The 14,324-nt window shown below is 40.9% G+C and overlaps 1 protein-coding gene across 1 annotated transcript in view; it reads left to right on the plus strand.

Moving 5' to 3' along the window:
- Window positions 1-14,324, plus strand: part of ano2b (anoctamin 2b) — a 55,722-nt gene that overhangs the window by 19,890 nt on the left and 21,508 nt on the right. Inside the window, exons 14-19 of the mRNA XM_062383309.1 lie at window positions 6,095-6,169; window positions 6,415-6,616; window positions 8,534-8,645; window positions 8,997-9,054; window positions 9,166-9,266; window positions 12,387-12,529. Of these exons, the coding sequence (XP_062239293.1) occupies window positions 6,095-6,169; window positions 6,415-6,616; window positions 8,534-8,645; window positions 8,997-9,054; window positions 9,166-9,266; window positions 12,387-12,529 (691 nt within the window). The remainder of the gene's footprint in view (window positions 1-6,094; window positions 6,170-6,414; window positions 6,617-8,533; window positions 8,646-8,996; window positions 9,055-9,165; window positions 9,267-12,386; window positions 12,530-14,324) is intronic.

Genomic DNA, 14,324 nt, shown 5'->3' on the forward strand with positions numbered 1-14,324 from the left:
TGCTGTATATCTGTCCTTCTCTTGCTGCCCCATCCTCTGGCTGCTACAGTCTCAGCTCCTCAGGTATCTGTGCAACTTTCTCTACATTTTGTTTAATGTAGCTCCAGGTGTCTTCCTTAGTCATCTTTATAAGGGATGAAAAGCATGATTGATCAAAATGCATTTCACTTCCTATACTTTCTTCTTCTGTGTGAACCTGTGTGAGCAGGAATCAGTATCGTGTCTATTTTGGGAAGATTTTACCTTCCAGAAGGCAGCATTTCAAGACGCCAATCGCTCATCTATACTTTATGTATGTCTTTATTACCGTCACTCACTATGATACTTTTGTGACACTTGAGTTTTGGGAAAGAAAACTTAAGAAAAAGAAATTGTTCCCGTCTTCTCAAGCTATTTATAGGCGACAAATAGTCCTAATACACACTAATGTCGCTTGTTTGGTTTCCTAAATATATTTTGGTGACACATTGACTTTTGAGCGATAAAGTGGATGGATGGATGGATGAGGGAAGGTTTGATGGATGAAGGGTGGATGGATGGAGGGATGGATGATGTATGGATGATGGCTGGATGGATGGATGAAGGGTAGATGGATGGATGGATGGATACACTTGGTATATCCGGCTCAACCAGATCAAGATGTTTTTATCCAAAACTGAAGGAAAAGGTAAAGTCTTGTTGGACAGACCTCAAGACACAGGACGGATGCTAATGCAGAATTACCCCTGTCTGGGGTCCAGTCTTAAACACTGGATATGTATATTTTAGTACCATCAGTTTAACGCGTTATTAACGGCGTTAACGCAAACCCATTTTAACGCCGTTAATTTTTTTATCGCGAGATTAACGCAGAGCTGCCAACTCTCACGCTTTCGCCGTGTGTCTCACGCTTTTGCATGTTGTTGGTTGACTAAGTCACAATAATTTTTTAAAACATCATCGTATCAGGCCGTCATGAAGTACAAGGAGCGGGCGAGTGTGTGTGTGTGCGTCTGTGTGTGTGTCTGTGTGTGTGTGTGTGGTTCCAGATAGCGCACCGTAGCCCCGCCCCCTGCCCCCGCGCACTCGCTCAGGGAGACACAGTGAGATCAGAGCTCGTTCAAGTGAAGCAGCCTTTCAGTGACTCACTGCTTAACTATGGAAACAGTGAAAACACAGAGTTTCTCTGGTCTCAGCGAATCAGAGATCAGCGCCTCAGCTTCTCGATCAGAGCAGAAGCTGCAGTTGGTTTCTATCGAGCTTCAGTATCTGTGTTCGCCTCCAGTCTGACCTGCTCTCGCTTTTTGTTTTAATATTTCGGCAACTAAAATATATATTTTTAAGCTATTAGGCTGCAGCTATATGTTTTTATTTATTTCAAAATAGGGTACTTCTTATTTCATACATTTTCCACAAATATGGGGAGGACTCAAATAGCCCTATAGTTCTGTGTTTAATTATTTTCAAAGTAGGCCGACACTTGCCTGTGTATTTTGTTTGTTTGTTGTTTTGTTGCTTGTCTGTTTGAGAGGCCTGACTGCTATGTTCACAGCAAACTTGAAAAAAGAAAATATTAAGCCATGGTTTAACTGCACTATAGGCTGAGTCCTTGTTTACCTGAAATGTGCGCTTTATAATTTTATTTTGTAGCGCCCTGTTTGGCAATGTTGTTATTCAATAAAATAAAACATTTGCATAAAGCAAGCCAATCCACTTTCCATATTGATAGAGCATTAAAAAAAAAAAATGATGGGGAAAAAATAAATGAAGGGACATTTAGAATATATAAAAATTTGCGATTAATCGCGATTAATTTTGAGTTAACTATGACATAAATGCGATTAATCGCGATTAAATATTTTAATATTTTGACCGCACTAGTATATTTATAAAGTGAGGAAGCTATGGAAAAACTAGAATGATAAAAGTTTAAAGCTGTAGAGCCAACAGCAAACAGGAAACTGAAATTTGCACCTTCCTCAATCAGGAATTTGCAAGGGAGTTTGGATAGTTAATTGGCCTCTCTGTGTAAATTGCATCCGCCACTGTCACCAGTAACTATATTGTTTATACTGTGTACACATTGCCTTTTTTTTAAATTGGAAAGACAAAGCCCGAGCCTCTTGGATCCTTTACTGAAGTACCGTGTAACTGGCACTGTGGGCTTTTTGATTCATCAAGTGCTGGTGTAATTACATTGATAATGATTTTGCGATGAGTAATGCTTTGCTGACTCACTGCTGGGGCCCATTAGAAATCCTAAAAATGGAGCAGAATCTTCATTCATTAATGTCACTAGTTACATACGTGCTTTTTCTGCAATGACGACTCAATTCATTCACCGAGAAATGCCAAATTTTGCATTTTCGGAAGCTTTGGCCACATTTTGCTTTGAACGGCCTTCACGCCAATCGGCAGTGGAAGAATAGAAAAAAAGACAGAGAGTGTTAGACATCAAAAAGAGACGAAAAGAAAAAAAGACAGCGAGAGACAGACCGGCTGCAAATGAACAGAGAGACTTGGAAATGAAGAGAGGGAGCGAGGCAAAGGGAGGGCGGCTGAGTGGGAGTGATGCATGCTGGGCAGGAAGCCAGGGGTAAGATTAGTGGCCGTCACTATGGCGACACAGAACTCTCTGACACACACACACTCACACTCTCACACACAAACAGTTGAACCATTTGATTTGTTACCTGAGACAGTGAAATGTTCTGCAGGATCAGATAGAGATTATGTTTCATAGGTACAATTGAAGTTGCTCATTGTATTTATTGAGGACACTGCTACAATATATTGTGTTGAACAACAATTTATTATTCACGTGCAAGATTTACATCTGAAACAGTGAAACAAGCTGTATTAAATTCTATCAATTGAGATTTACTATATAAGCCTGTTTTACTTATAGTGCAAAACAGTTTGCTGACCAGCACAAAGACACAGCACAGAACAAGGGAACTAGACTTTAAAACATCAATATCAACAAAGTCAAACATGGAGAAAAAAAGCCATCATAATAGAAAAGGAAAAGGGGTCATAATGTTTGGCTTATATTATTTTATTGTTGTGGGTGTATAGGTGTTTATTCGGCGTGTGTGCATTTGTGTGGACGAGCGTGAGGGTTTTAGTGTAGGTGTAAAGGGTAGAGAGCAGAAGAGCCGAGCCAGTATGCCAATACTTGATAGAGGGAGGAAGAAAAGGCAGGAAGAAGAAAAGAGAAAAGAGAAAAAGAAACGCTTCTAGAGGGCCTCACTGATTGGGCACGGATGATTGTGGGGAATTCAGATGAACATAATATACACAGACTTGTTTGTGATACCCACTTGTCATTGTGTGTCACTGTTTGAATCATTTCTATTAAGACTCCGTCTGAACCCGAGAACAAGCCAAATATAACACCTGACCCATTTTACTACTATTCTTATCTCTGATATCTGTCCTCACTTCTAACACACACACACACACATACAGACACACACACCACACACACACACACACACACACACACACTTTCATTCTGGAGGTCTCTTTGTCCTTCACTTACTCAGTCCCTCAGGTTCCTCAGCTTGTGTATGTGTGTGAAAATAAATATTCTCCTTGACATACATTTTTCTCCTCTACAAGTGTCTGTAAGGGTCCACGCAGACCCCTTTGTGGGTCCAGCTCAGAATTACAGACCATGTGGTCTAACTGCACTACATGTGTGCTGACTGTGAATATGACGGAAAAGCATGTTTCATGCACTATATTCCAGATCCTTGGTCCAGGTTGTGAATGTTATTCGGCCAAATGCAAGTAAAAAGAAGCAGTTGTTCTTGCTGTCAGGAAGTCAGCATCCCAATGCATGGGTCTAACATTTCTGTATAGAAAAGGTCTGTCCACATACAACCTCACAGTGATGCATGTCCTCTTATTTGCTGAAGTATATATTTAAGGTGGGAGGTAGCAGGACGCATGTCTAGTCACAGTTATTTAGCACTTGCCTGAGAATAAAGATTCGGCCCACTGTTCTTAGTATACAGTGCCTAATCTACATATTATACTGAAGAAGCTAAACATATACTGTAAAGTTCTTGTCCTTTAAAGGATACATTTTATAATTGTAATAAACAGATTAATTTATTTTCCATCAGCTGTATTGACAGGTACATCGGTGGATACATATCATAACACGATACCATAATGATGAATGTAGATAATGGGCTTCCTTTGCAAAAATAGAAATGTATTTGTGTAATTTGTTTTTAACTTTTCTACCTTTTATGTATTCAAAAGAGCACAATTGTTCATATAAGTTTGAGTTAGTCTCTGAGACAATTTTTCATCTGCAGTCCCAGGCAGGTGGATTTTAAAAAGAGAACAAACAACAGACAAACAGACAACAAAGTTACATATAAAACATTCATGCTGGAGTTTAAACACTTCATAGAGTGTTTATTTGTGGGTTCAAGAATGATAATATATGTTCAATATTGACAAACAGACAGTTTTCTTACAACTGATTGAATATCTGTGGAAAATAGGAGGTTTGTTTTACAGGTTGCACTGTGCCAGTGTATTCACTAGATGGCGCCATTGTCTTGGCTATTAGTCCATTATCTGTTAGTACGGGTGTGCGTGTGGGTGTGTGTGTGTGAGTTTGTGTTTGTGAAATTCCTCCTCCTCTGCCTGAGCCTGCCCATGTAAGTATATGTGAGTGTATGGGCCTGTAATCACGCTGCTTGGGGGAGACGGGTCACATTCCTGAGGATGGGGATGCAGCAGCGTTTGACTGAGCAGAGATCAACCCAGAGACAGGCCGGAGAAACAGCTTTCCTCTTTCTGACACAAGTGGGTCACGTGCTCCCACCGGACCTCAGGGCAGACGAGCATGTTGCACACTTTACACATCTCAGTGAAGGCCAAGCGTCAGTGATTGGCTCTCTTCGAATAACAATATAAAAAGGAGGGACTAAACCTCTGTTGTGAGTTGGTGCCTTTACTGACACCAGGACAGTAATGTGATGAGAGTGCAGCAGAGGGTCAGAATCAAACCTGTGGCGGCTGCAGGAGGCTAGGGCCTCCACGTGTGGGGCAGTCTTCCTCATTTCTTGTCAGGAAACCATGCAAAAATGCAATATTTGAGGGCAGCCTGGACTTGGTCTTGTGCCGATCTTTTCTTGCCTGTCTAAAAATCCTCAGAACAGAGTGGATTCGAACTTAGAACTTTGAAATGATCTATTCCCTGGGAAATTGTGGGACTTTACTTTGAAAAATCGATTAGTTCATTTTTGCACACTGAAGAGTTGAATGTTGACAGTGGATGTATGGTCTTTAAGAGAACTCTTCAGTTGTCTTGTTCAGAGTTTCCTATGAAACTTGCTCTTTTGACTCTCCACGCAAAAAGTAAAAGTACCACATTTAATCAAAAATTAAAAGTGTGTGTTGGTGTTGTTCTCTTCTGAAGCCATTTCAGGTGTTTTGCTCCTGTTGAAGGAGGCGGGGTCTAATGTTATCGGCCCGCTCTGATTGGATCAGTTAAACAGTTCCTCTCTCACTGTGAACATGTATCACAGTGTTTTGCAGAAATCTTCTACAGTAAAATACAGATACTTGAAACATGTGCTTTGTTACATCCCACCACAGATTCTCACAGGTGGATTAAAATGACCCCCCTTCTTATGAATTAGTCTGCAGTAGCAATGACTGTGGGTATTTTCTCATCTCAATATAAAAACAAGTTTTACAAACAGTTTCCCACGTTTGTTTCCTCGGAATATGTCTGAATCACTTTAACTGAGATTCCATGGAATGTAAACCCTTGTCCGAGGCTGTCCAATTCTGGATGCAGACTGTTAAACTGGTCATTGTGTTCCTTTATCCCTCTCTGTTGATATGCGGTAATATTTCCTGTGAAGGCAGTGACATGCTGCTTTAACTCTCTGTCCTTTACGCACTGAAGAGAACCATGATGCTGCTCTCTGCATCAGGAGATTTATGTTTCTTCTCTTTTCGGGCTCTGTGCTCAGCAGATCTGCCGATGAAGGATTGTCCAATGCATCACTCTCTCTCTCTCTCTCTCTTTCTCTCTCTCTCTCTCTCTCTCTCTTTCCCTCCCCTGCTCCCCTCCTGACAGACTGCCATAGACAAGTTGACCTGGAAAGACCGTCTACCTGGATACCTCATCAACGTTTCCTCCATCCTCTTTATGGTTAGTTTATTTAAATAAAACGTAATTCACACATTTTCTTTGTGTCACACATTTTCGAAATGTGCATGGAAACACTTAAAGTGGAAACATAACCAGGTAAACTACAGAATCAATGGATCCTACGCTGACCTACATCAATGTTTTGAAATATTAATGCCTGCCACTGCACTTTGACTATGAGACAGATATGGTGCAGTGATGACTAATTTATTTAAATGTTTTCCTTTTATTTTTTACTCCTCCAGTTTGTGCTGACGTGTTCTGCAGTTTTCGGGGTCATCGTCTACCGCATCGCTGTGTCGGCGCTGATGGCCATGAGCCCCGACCCGGAGACCAAGTCCAACGTCCGGGTGACGGTGACGGCCACCGCGGTCATCATCAACTTGGTGGTTATTCTGATCCTCGATGAAATCTACGGAGCTGTGGCCGTGTGGCTCACCGAGCTAGGTACAGACACAAGCTGTTCACAAATGACATGTTACAATAGATAGATTAACAAGATTTGAGCTGAGTTGTTACCGCAGCTTTCAGTGAAAGGTCCATGACACAATGTTAAATGGATTGATATCGCGCTTTTCAAGCCTCGACAGCACAGTTTTGCAATCCACACATTCTCACACTGCCGACACAGCTGTCAGGGGCAATTTGGGGCACATGGAATGGGAGAGACAGGGTTCGACCCGCCCAACTTCTGGTCAGAAGAGGATCATTCCATCTCCTGAGCAACAGTAGAGGTGTCCTGCGTTATGAGGGACACAAACCATTTTCTCCAGATTCTACCCTCTTGGTCGGCATCTCCACCTCCCCATGTTCTCAAGCAAAAGGCCAAGGGCATCATTCATTCCAGAGGCACATCATCATGTGATTAAAGCTTTACAGGACAATCCTGTGCTAGGTCCAGAGCTTGGCACATGAAACAGAAACACTTAATCTTAAATGCTGTGTGAGCTATTTGATTTATTCAGTTATGTATTATAACCTTTGGTGTTTAGAGCAGCACAACTGAACAGCTCTTTCATTGTGTTTTATTATTACATTGGATGTTTTTCATTGCATGTCAAGTTGTTTATCGTTTTTACTTGCCCGGAAGCAAATTCAGGATTAATGAAGTTGTAGTGTGTATTGTAAAGCTCGAGATAAACATGTCCTGACTCTATCTTGGTCTAGAGGTTGTGAGAGTATCGTTATGATCTCATCATGCAACTCTTGGCAAGGGAGCTAATAAGAGTTTGTTCCTTTACACTTTTCAGTTATGTCAAATATGTCAAAACTTTAATTCCACCTCCTCAAAACAAACAGCAGTTTAGAAATGTTCCTTCAACTGAAGCGTATCCTCAGAATATGTTCTTAATATACTCAGATTTTATCTTGATCAGTCCGATGGCCTCACTTGTGTTTTTCATATCCGCGACATACTTCAGTAATACTGAGGGGAAAAATACTGCCTTTAGCAATTCAAATACAAGAGAAAAAGGAAAGATTGGCATAATCCTCGATGTGTGAGTGGGAGAGGAAGAAAAAGTGTTTCTGCCTCTTGCCGGACAGTTTGATGAAACTTTGATGTTTTCACGCTCCAGCTGTCCCATCAGTCATCCCTCGAGCTTTCAACCGCATTTACATTCACATTCAAAACCTCAGGAATAGAAGAAAAAGAATGGCAAGGAGATGTGTGAGAAAGAGGGAAAATGTGTGTGTGTGTGTGTATTGCTGGTCGTGCATGACCTAAATTAGTCTACATAGTCATATTATAAGAAAAGCAAGTCCTTATACCTCATTATGGGGTAAATCATAACATTTTTAAGCTAACAATGTATTTTAAGGTCAGGTTAAGGTTAGGTTTGTCTTAAGATTAGGGTGGAGACATGATTGTGTGTGTATGTGGGGGTGTGTGTGTTGTGATTGCTCACATTCTGTGGATTTGTCCTCCTAATGGGGACCGAAAATACTCCTCATAACAAAGATAATAAAATGTTATGATGAAGACATTGCTTAAGCGTTTGGTTAGGGTTAGGTAAGTAGGAGGAAATCAATGTCAGTCTAAGTAATGTCCTATGAAGTCGAGGAGCAACGACTGACTATGTGTGTGTGCGTGTGTGTCACAGAGTGAGAGAGAAATAGAGAGAGAGAGACAGAGTGTGTGCCATGTGAAAAGTGCCAGTATTTTAACCTACTTCCACCACAGTGATCATGTTATGACTTCAATTAACAAGCTGACATAACCACAACTTTTCTCAGAACAGACTCACAACATTCATTTCTATAGCACAGCAATATCCATACGTCTCAACATCATCCTGTCAGCCAAACCTGAGTTTCTGTTCATACAAATTCTCTGTTATTTAACCTGCTCTCTTTTCTTTTCAGAGATTCACAAAACAGAAACCAACTTTGAGGAGCGTCTGATCCTGAAAGCCTTCTTACTCAAATTCATGAATGCGTACGCACCCATCTTTTATGTGGCTTTCTTCAAGGGAAGGTAAGTCTGTGTGTGTGTGTGTGTGTGTGTGTGTGTGTGTGTGTGTGCGTGCGCGCGCATATCTGTCCTGTAATAATCTTGTAAATATATCGTGAACATATATAACTAGAATGGCCTAACAGCCCCCTTAAATTCAAACAGGCTGCATGAAAAACACAGTCATCTTAATCAGTTCCTTAACTGTGCCTGATGTTTTTCTTTAAGATCCCTGAATAATTCCCTTGGAAATCAGTGAAAAAGTTGAACAACAACTTATTTCACAATGTTAAATAAAGAATCCGGCTCCTGATGATGATCCACACCAAAGTCTGAAGTCCGCCTAATTCTGAATGTTGCATTGTGTTTCAATAGGTTTGCAGGTCGACCTGGAAATTACGTGTATGTCTTTAACGATTATCGGATGGAAGAGGTTCGTCATCAGTCTTCTTTATTTTTTTTTATCTGACACTCTTTGCAATTGTCTGAATATGTAAAACAAGAGCACAAGAGTACAAATGGCACGTGGTCATGTCTCCCTCAGTGTGCTCCAGGAGGCTGCCTCATCGAGTTGTGCATCCAGCTCAGCATCATCATGCTCGGGAAGCAGCTGATCCAGAACAACATCTTTGAAATCGGCATACCGTAAGTACACAACGCAGGAGGAGGAAGTAACAGTAACAAGTGAACAGACAATAAGCTCTTGGGATAAACCACTTGGATGGTGACACCTGTCATACACATAAATAGAAAGTGATTATAACCCAAATGATCAGCCAATATAACATTTTGGTCATGGTTTTTATTAATTCCCATACATTATAAAAGTATAGTTTTAACAATAATAATAATAATAAACGTTGTTTATGTAGCACATTTCAAAACCATACTACAAGTCCAAAGTAGGTAAATCATACAAAAGCCAGATCATGCTTAGCAATGCAATCGAACAAAACAGATCGATGAACAACAATAAAAGTATTTAAAAAAAAACAACGTTAACACATTATAATATAATGAAAACTGTGTGTGAGGAGCGTGTTGGTCTACAGTCTTTCAAAAAGGAATGGTAAATAAGGTGGTGGTATGAGGGGTTAAGTTTCTAGATAGATTTGAAAATGAGTGGGGCTTTCCAGACTCCAACTAACAAATGGTTGCTGGTGGCGCCAACTTTGATTAGAGGGTGTTAATTATTTTTTTTTTAATATTACAGACATCCCAAACCGTGGGGTTTATATAAGAGTCGGCCTGCAAGTAAGGTGGTTTGAAACTCTAGTTGGCATTATGAGCCATGTTAAAACCCAAAATGTAGATTATAAAAAATATGTTTGTTAATAAATGTGATTTTAAACCAGAAACGAGTATAATTTAGTGAACATCTCAACAAAGCCATTGATATATTATGTATCTCTTTGACAAGCTTTGTTAAAATTCTACAACAGACTTGCTCACAAGCGCCTGCAACTCTCCCTCACCTCTTTTTGTTCCAAAAACATTCCTCCCATGTCTTTACAATAGCAAAAGCTCAGCCCTTACATGCAAATCCCAGAGGTCAGAGGTCGGCTCTGTCTATAACAACTGTCACACAACAGAGGTGCCTCTTGGCTGCCGGCTGCACTGTTACTGTTGCGGTCCACTTTGGATGAGTCTCATCAGACTCTGCGGTTTCTCCAGGACGTCCAGCGAGCTGCGGCACATACCATCATACCATCTACATACCACCTCCACATCTGTTACACATTCATCCACCGGCAAAAGTTTTACACCTGGGAGGCCACCAGGAACGCCCCTGTCTTTACACTCTGGGCCTTCCCGCCGGGTTCATAGCGATTCTCAAGAGTCGTTGAGTGAAGGCAGAGACATTTTACAGGTCTGCAAAAGTGTACCTGACCCTAAAAGCTACTGTCTAAAGACATAACAGATGGAAAAAGAAAGAAAAGAAAAGCAGAACACAAACAAACCAAAAGGAACCGGACATGAGGCTGAGGCCAACCACCCAACGGAGAAAACTCTTGTCAGCGGTTTGTATTCACAGACTTGTTCTTTCATCACTACCCACAGCTCACAGACATGGGTGATCACCGGTTAACCGTGGTGAGTGTTGGAGGGAGGTGCAAGTGTCTCCAGACAGCTTGTGACTCTGAAGAATCCCATTGAATTCTATATTTGAGACCTTTCTAAACACAAAGTGAAGCTGGATGGTACCTCTCACACATTCAAATCAAAAAACTGCAAAACACAGTTCAAATTAAACCTTTTTGTGATTTAATATTGATTAACCTGCTTAAAGTCTGGTTACTGTTTCTGATAAATGTCATTGACTAGTGAGTGTGTAACTTGAGTGTGTGTGTGTGTGTGTGTGTGTGTGTGTGTGTGTGTGTGTGTGTGTGTTTGTGTGTGTCTTTATGACCTCCTCCTTGCATGACCGTGTAAACTGTAATTCCCTTGTGTTTGTTAAAGCAGTTAAGCATTTAGCTGCTTTAATTGGAGATTTTACATAGGAGGAAACACATTTGCATGTTCTGCCACATGCATGCACCACAATACAGACATACATGCACTCATTTGTATTTAAGTTGTCACTAATGAGAGCTACTATACATGCACACACTAATAGTGTACTCGCCCCCGCTCATCTCGCTGTGCCTGGCTCTCTTTTAGCATCACACAGCTTCATGAGCATCTCTGCCAGTCTCTGTGAAAGTGTTGATATTTCTCTGAAAACAGTTTGCTCCTGGTTGCCACTGGGATATCTGCCTTATGGAACTCCTGTAAATACTTAGTGTGGCTACAATGTGTCATAAAGAAACCGTGTCAACCTTTGTGGTTCAAGTCAAGGTTTTTCTGAGTTCAAATCTCAAACCATCCACATCATCCTGCTTCCCACCGATAAGTTGAAATCATGGAGGTTCTAAAAGTAAATAGTGTTTTCTTTTATTCGATCAGGAAGACAGAAATTATAGTGTGCAGAATTCAGCAACATCATGTGGTGAGGTTGCAGATTCTAATCGGTGGAATACCCATCGCCTCACCTGCCCTGGGTGAGGCGAGGGTAGGACAATCCATGGTGGCTTCCTGGGGACATTAAAACACGAAAGGTTCTCTTCAGTGCAAGGATTAGATGTGTCCATTCTGGGCTTGTGTAAAACCATGGAAGTGAAACATGGCAGGCTTTTTGTGGAAGAGGACCTACTGATGATGTAAATAAAAGGCTCATTCTAATATAACATGAACAGGATTAAAATTATTTTTCGTTTTGGGTGATTGTATGGACCCTTCTATTACCAGAAATTAAATATAAAAATACCTGTGATATTCTTAATTGTATGAATAGTTTTTTTTTTTCTTTTAGAATATGCCCTTCATATTTAAATACTTTATATTTACATTGAGAGCGGGACCTCTGTATGGAGGCTGCCATGTTTTTTAGAGTAGCCCAAACTGGACAAACTAAACACTGTTTGAGTTTTTATGACAACTAGGACTACCACAGGTTTTCTTTCATGCTTTCATGACATTTTAATACAGTTCAACTTCACTTGAACAGGATCATCCATCCGTCACTGTTCCACAAGGTTGAAAATGATGTCACATTTAATTTTAAGTCTCTGGCACCTTCCAGTTATACAATTTTAAAAAAAGCTCTTTGTTTTTTATTCTGATAGTAACATTACATTCTTTTAATAACAATAACCTTCATAATACCTGGTGTTCTCGTTTTATAGTTATTAATCATTCTATCCATCTCTCTGTCTGTCTTGGCAGGAAGCTGAAGAAGTTGGTCCGAGCACTGAAGAATAAAGGATTAGCAGAGGAGGAGAGGGAGGAGGAGAGGCCTCCACAGCAGTGGAACCTGGACCACGCTCTGGCTCCGTTTGAAGGCCTCACGCCCGAATACATGGAGATGAGTGAGTCTGCACATGCACGCACACACACACACACACACACACACACACACACACACACACACACACACACTCGCACACCCACACACTGAGGGATTGAGAATAATAGCCTCAGGGACATAAAGCAGCCATTTGGACACCTGCATACTTTTAAACTAATTATTCTGTCCATCTCTGGGAGGTGTTATGTAATCTGTATCTGGGAGGAACAACAAGACCCTACTCAGCTAAAGGTGCACATCTTGAATGAAGAATTTAAGGATCCGCGATGATCTCATTCAGTGTGCAGAACTTGCTACATTCATCCACATGCAAACAAGTGTACATTCTGTTTACAGGGTTTGTTTACATGCCTGTCTGTCACAAACCCATACACATAAATTCTTGAAATAAAGTCACAGATGAATAATCTTTTCCTCATTCATGTGTAGACTGTCTCAGATGCTTTACCTTTCCCCTATTTGTGCCTGTCAATCAGGGTGTGCGTTAGATGGAGCTACAAGTTTTAACCCTCCCCGACCTCTTCTTCTTTTATTCTCACCCTGTGCCTGAGCAGGAAGGCCCAGCGCTGAGTGGCTCGTATTCAGCCACTTTTTTTGTTTCCCATTAACAGAGCCTGCAGACTCTTAACTGCGATAAAAAATGAGGAGGGGAACAGTGATGGAAATCTATGAAGTTTGAACATCTGGGTCACTGTGCAAACGATGTAAATAAGATTTTTTGAAACAGTAACTTAGAGCATATATTAGTTGTTACTGCATGTAGAGAATTCAGACCCTCTGTGGAAAACTGGCAGTGTCACTGTTGCTTAGGACTATTCGGTTGTTTTAACTGTCGTTGGCACAAGTAAAAAGGTAGAATAAAAAATCCCCCAAATGTAATTATCATATAATAATATCCTGAGAATCGTTAAAATGCATCCTGAGGAAGACCGGGAGGCAGAGAAACTACTGAGATAACCCACAAGAACAATGAGATGAAGTCAACACAGAGGAAAATGTGATCAGGACGAGAGCGTGAAATAAAATCAAGAGTATTGACAGTTTTCATAAATGTTTGCGGTTAGTATGTCAGTCTGCCAAATGTCATCACACAGACTGTTCACTGGTTCAAAGAGAAACCGTTCTGTGCTCATAAAAGCTGACTGATTCACTGCCTGTGAAGGGGAGATTTATATGGAGCTGGTTAAGAGCTGCAGGTGTTGAGTTGTTATGTGTGCCGGTACATAAATACAAACACATGCACACTCACATGCACAGAACCACAAACACACGCAGCTCTTAGCGTATATCTCGTTTTTTGGGGGGGGACAAAGTGAAGTCTTAGGATTTGATGAAGAAGTTACTGGCAAATGCACAATGAAAATGTAAGTGTTTTGGTTACAATTGTGATCAGCTGATCTCCACCTTGATTTATCGGTTGGTCTGTTGGTGGGTTGGTCGGTTGATTTGTTGGTTTGTTTGTTTGTTGGTTTTTTGTTTTGTTGGTCTGTTGTTTGGTTTGTTGCTAGCTTGGTTGATCTGTTGGTCAGTTGGTCGATTGTGTGGTCAGTTGGTTGGTTGGTTGATTAGTTGATTGTATGAGGGAAATACAAAAGACTTCGTTGAATGCAGTTCCTTCTCTGAATGTGGAAAATTGTTGTCAACTTATTGTTACTGGGAGTTTGAAATGCAGCTTAGACTGACTCACTTTTGGACGAGGGCACCTATGGGCTGATAGTGGGAGGACGTACAGATGCGTCATCCATCTTTATCTATAGTCTATGTTCCTCGCAGATTGATATCTCAGAGCGTTTCCT

The sequence above is a fragment of the Platichthys flesus genome, chromosome 23 (genome assembly GCF_949316205.1).
Source record: "Platichthys flesus chromosome 23, fPlaFle2.1, whole genome shotgun sequence".
Taxonomy (NCBI): Eukaryota; Metazoa; Chordata; class Actinopteri; order Pleuronectiformes; family Pleuronectidae; genus Platichthys; species Platichthys flesus.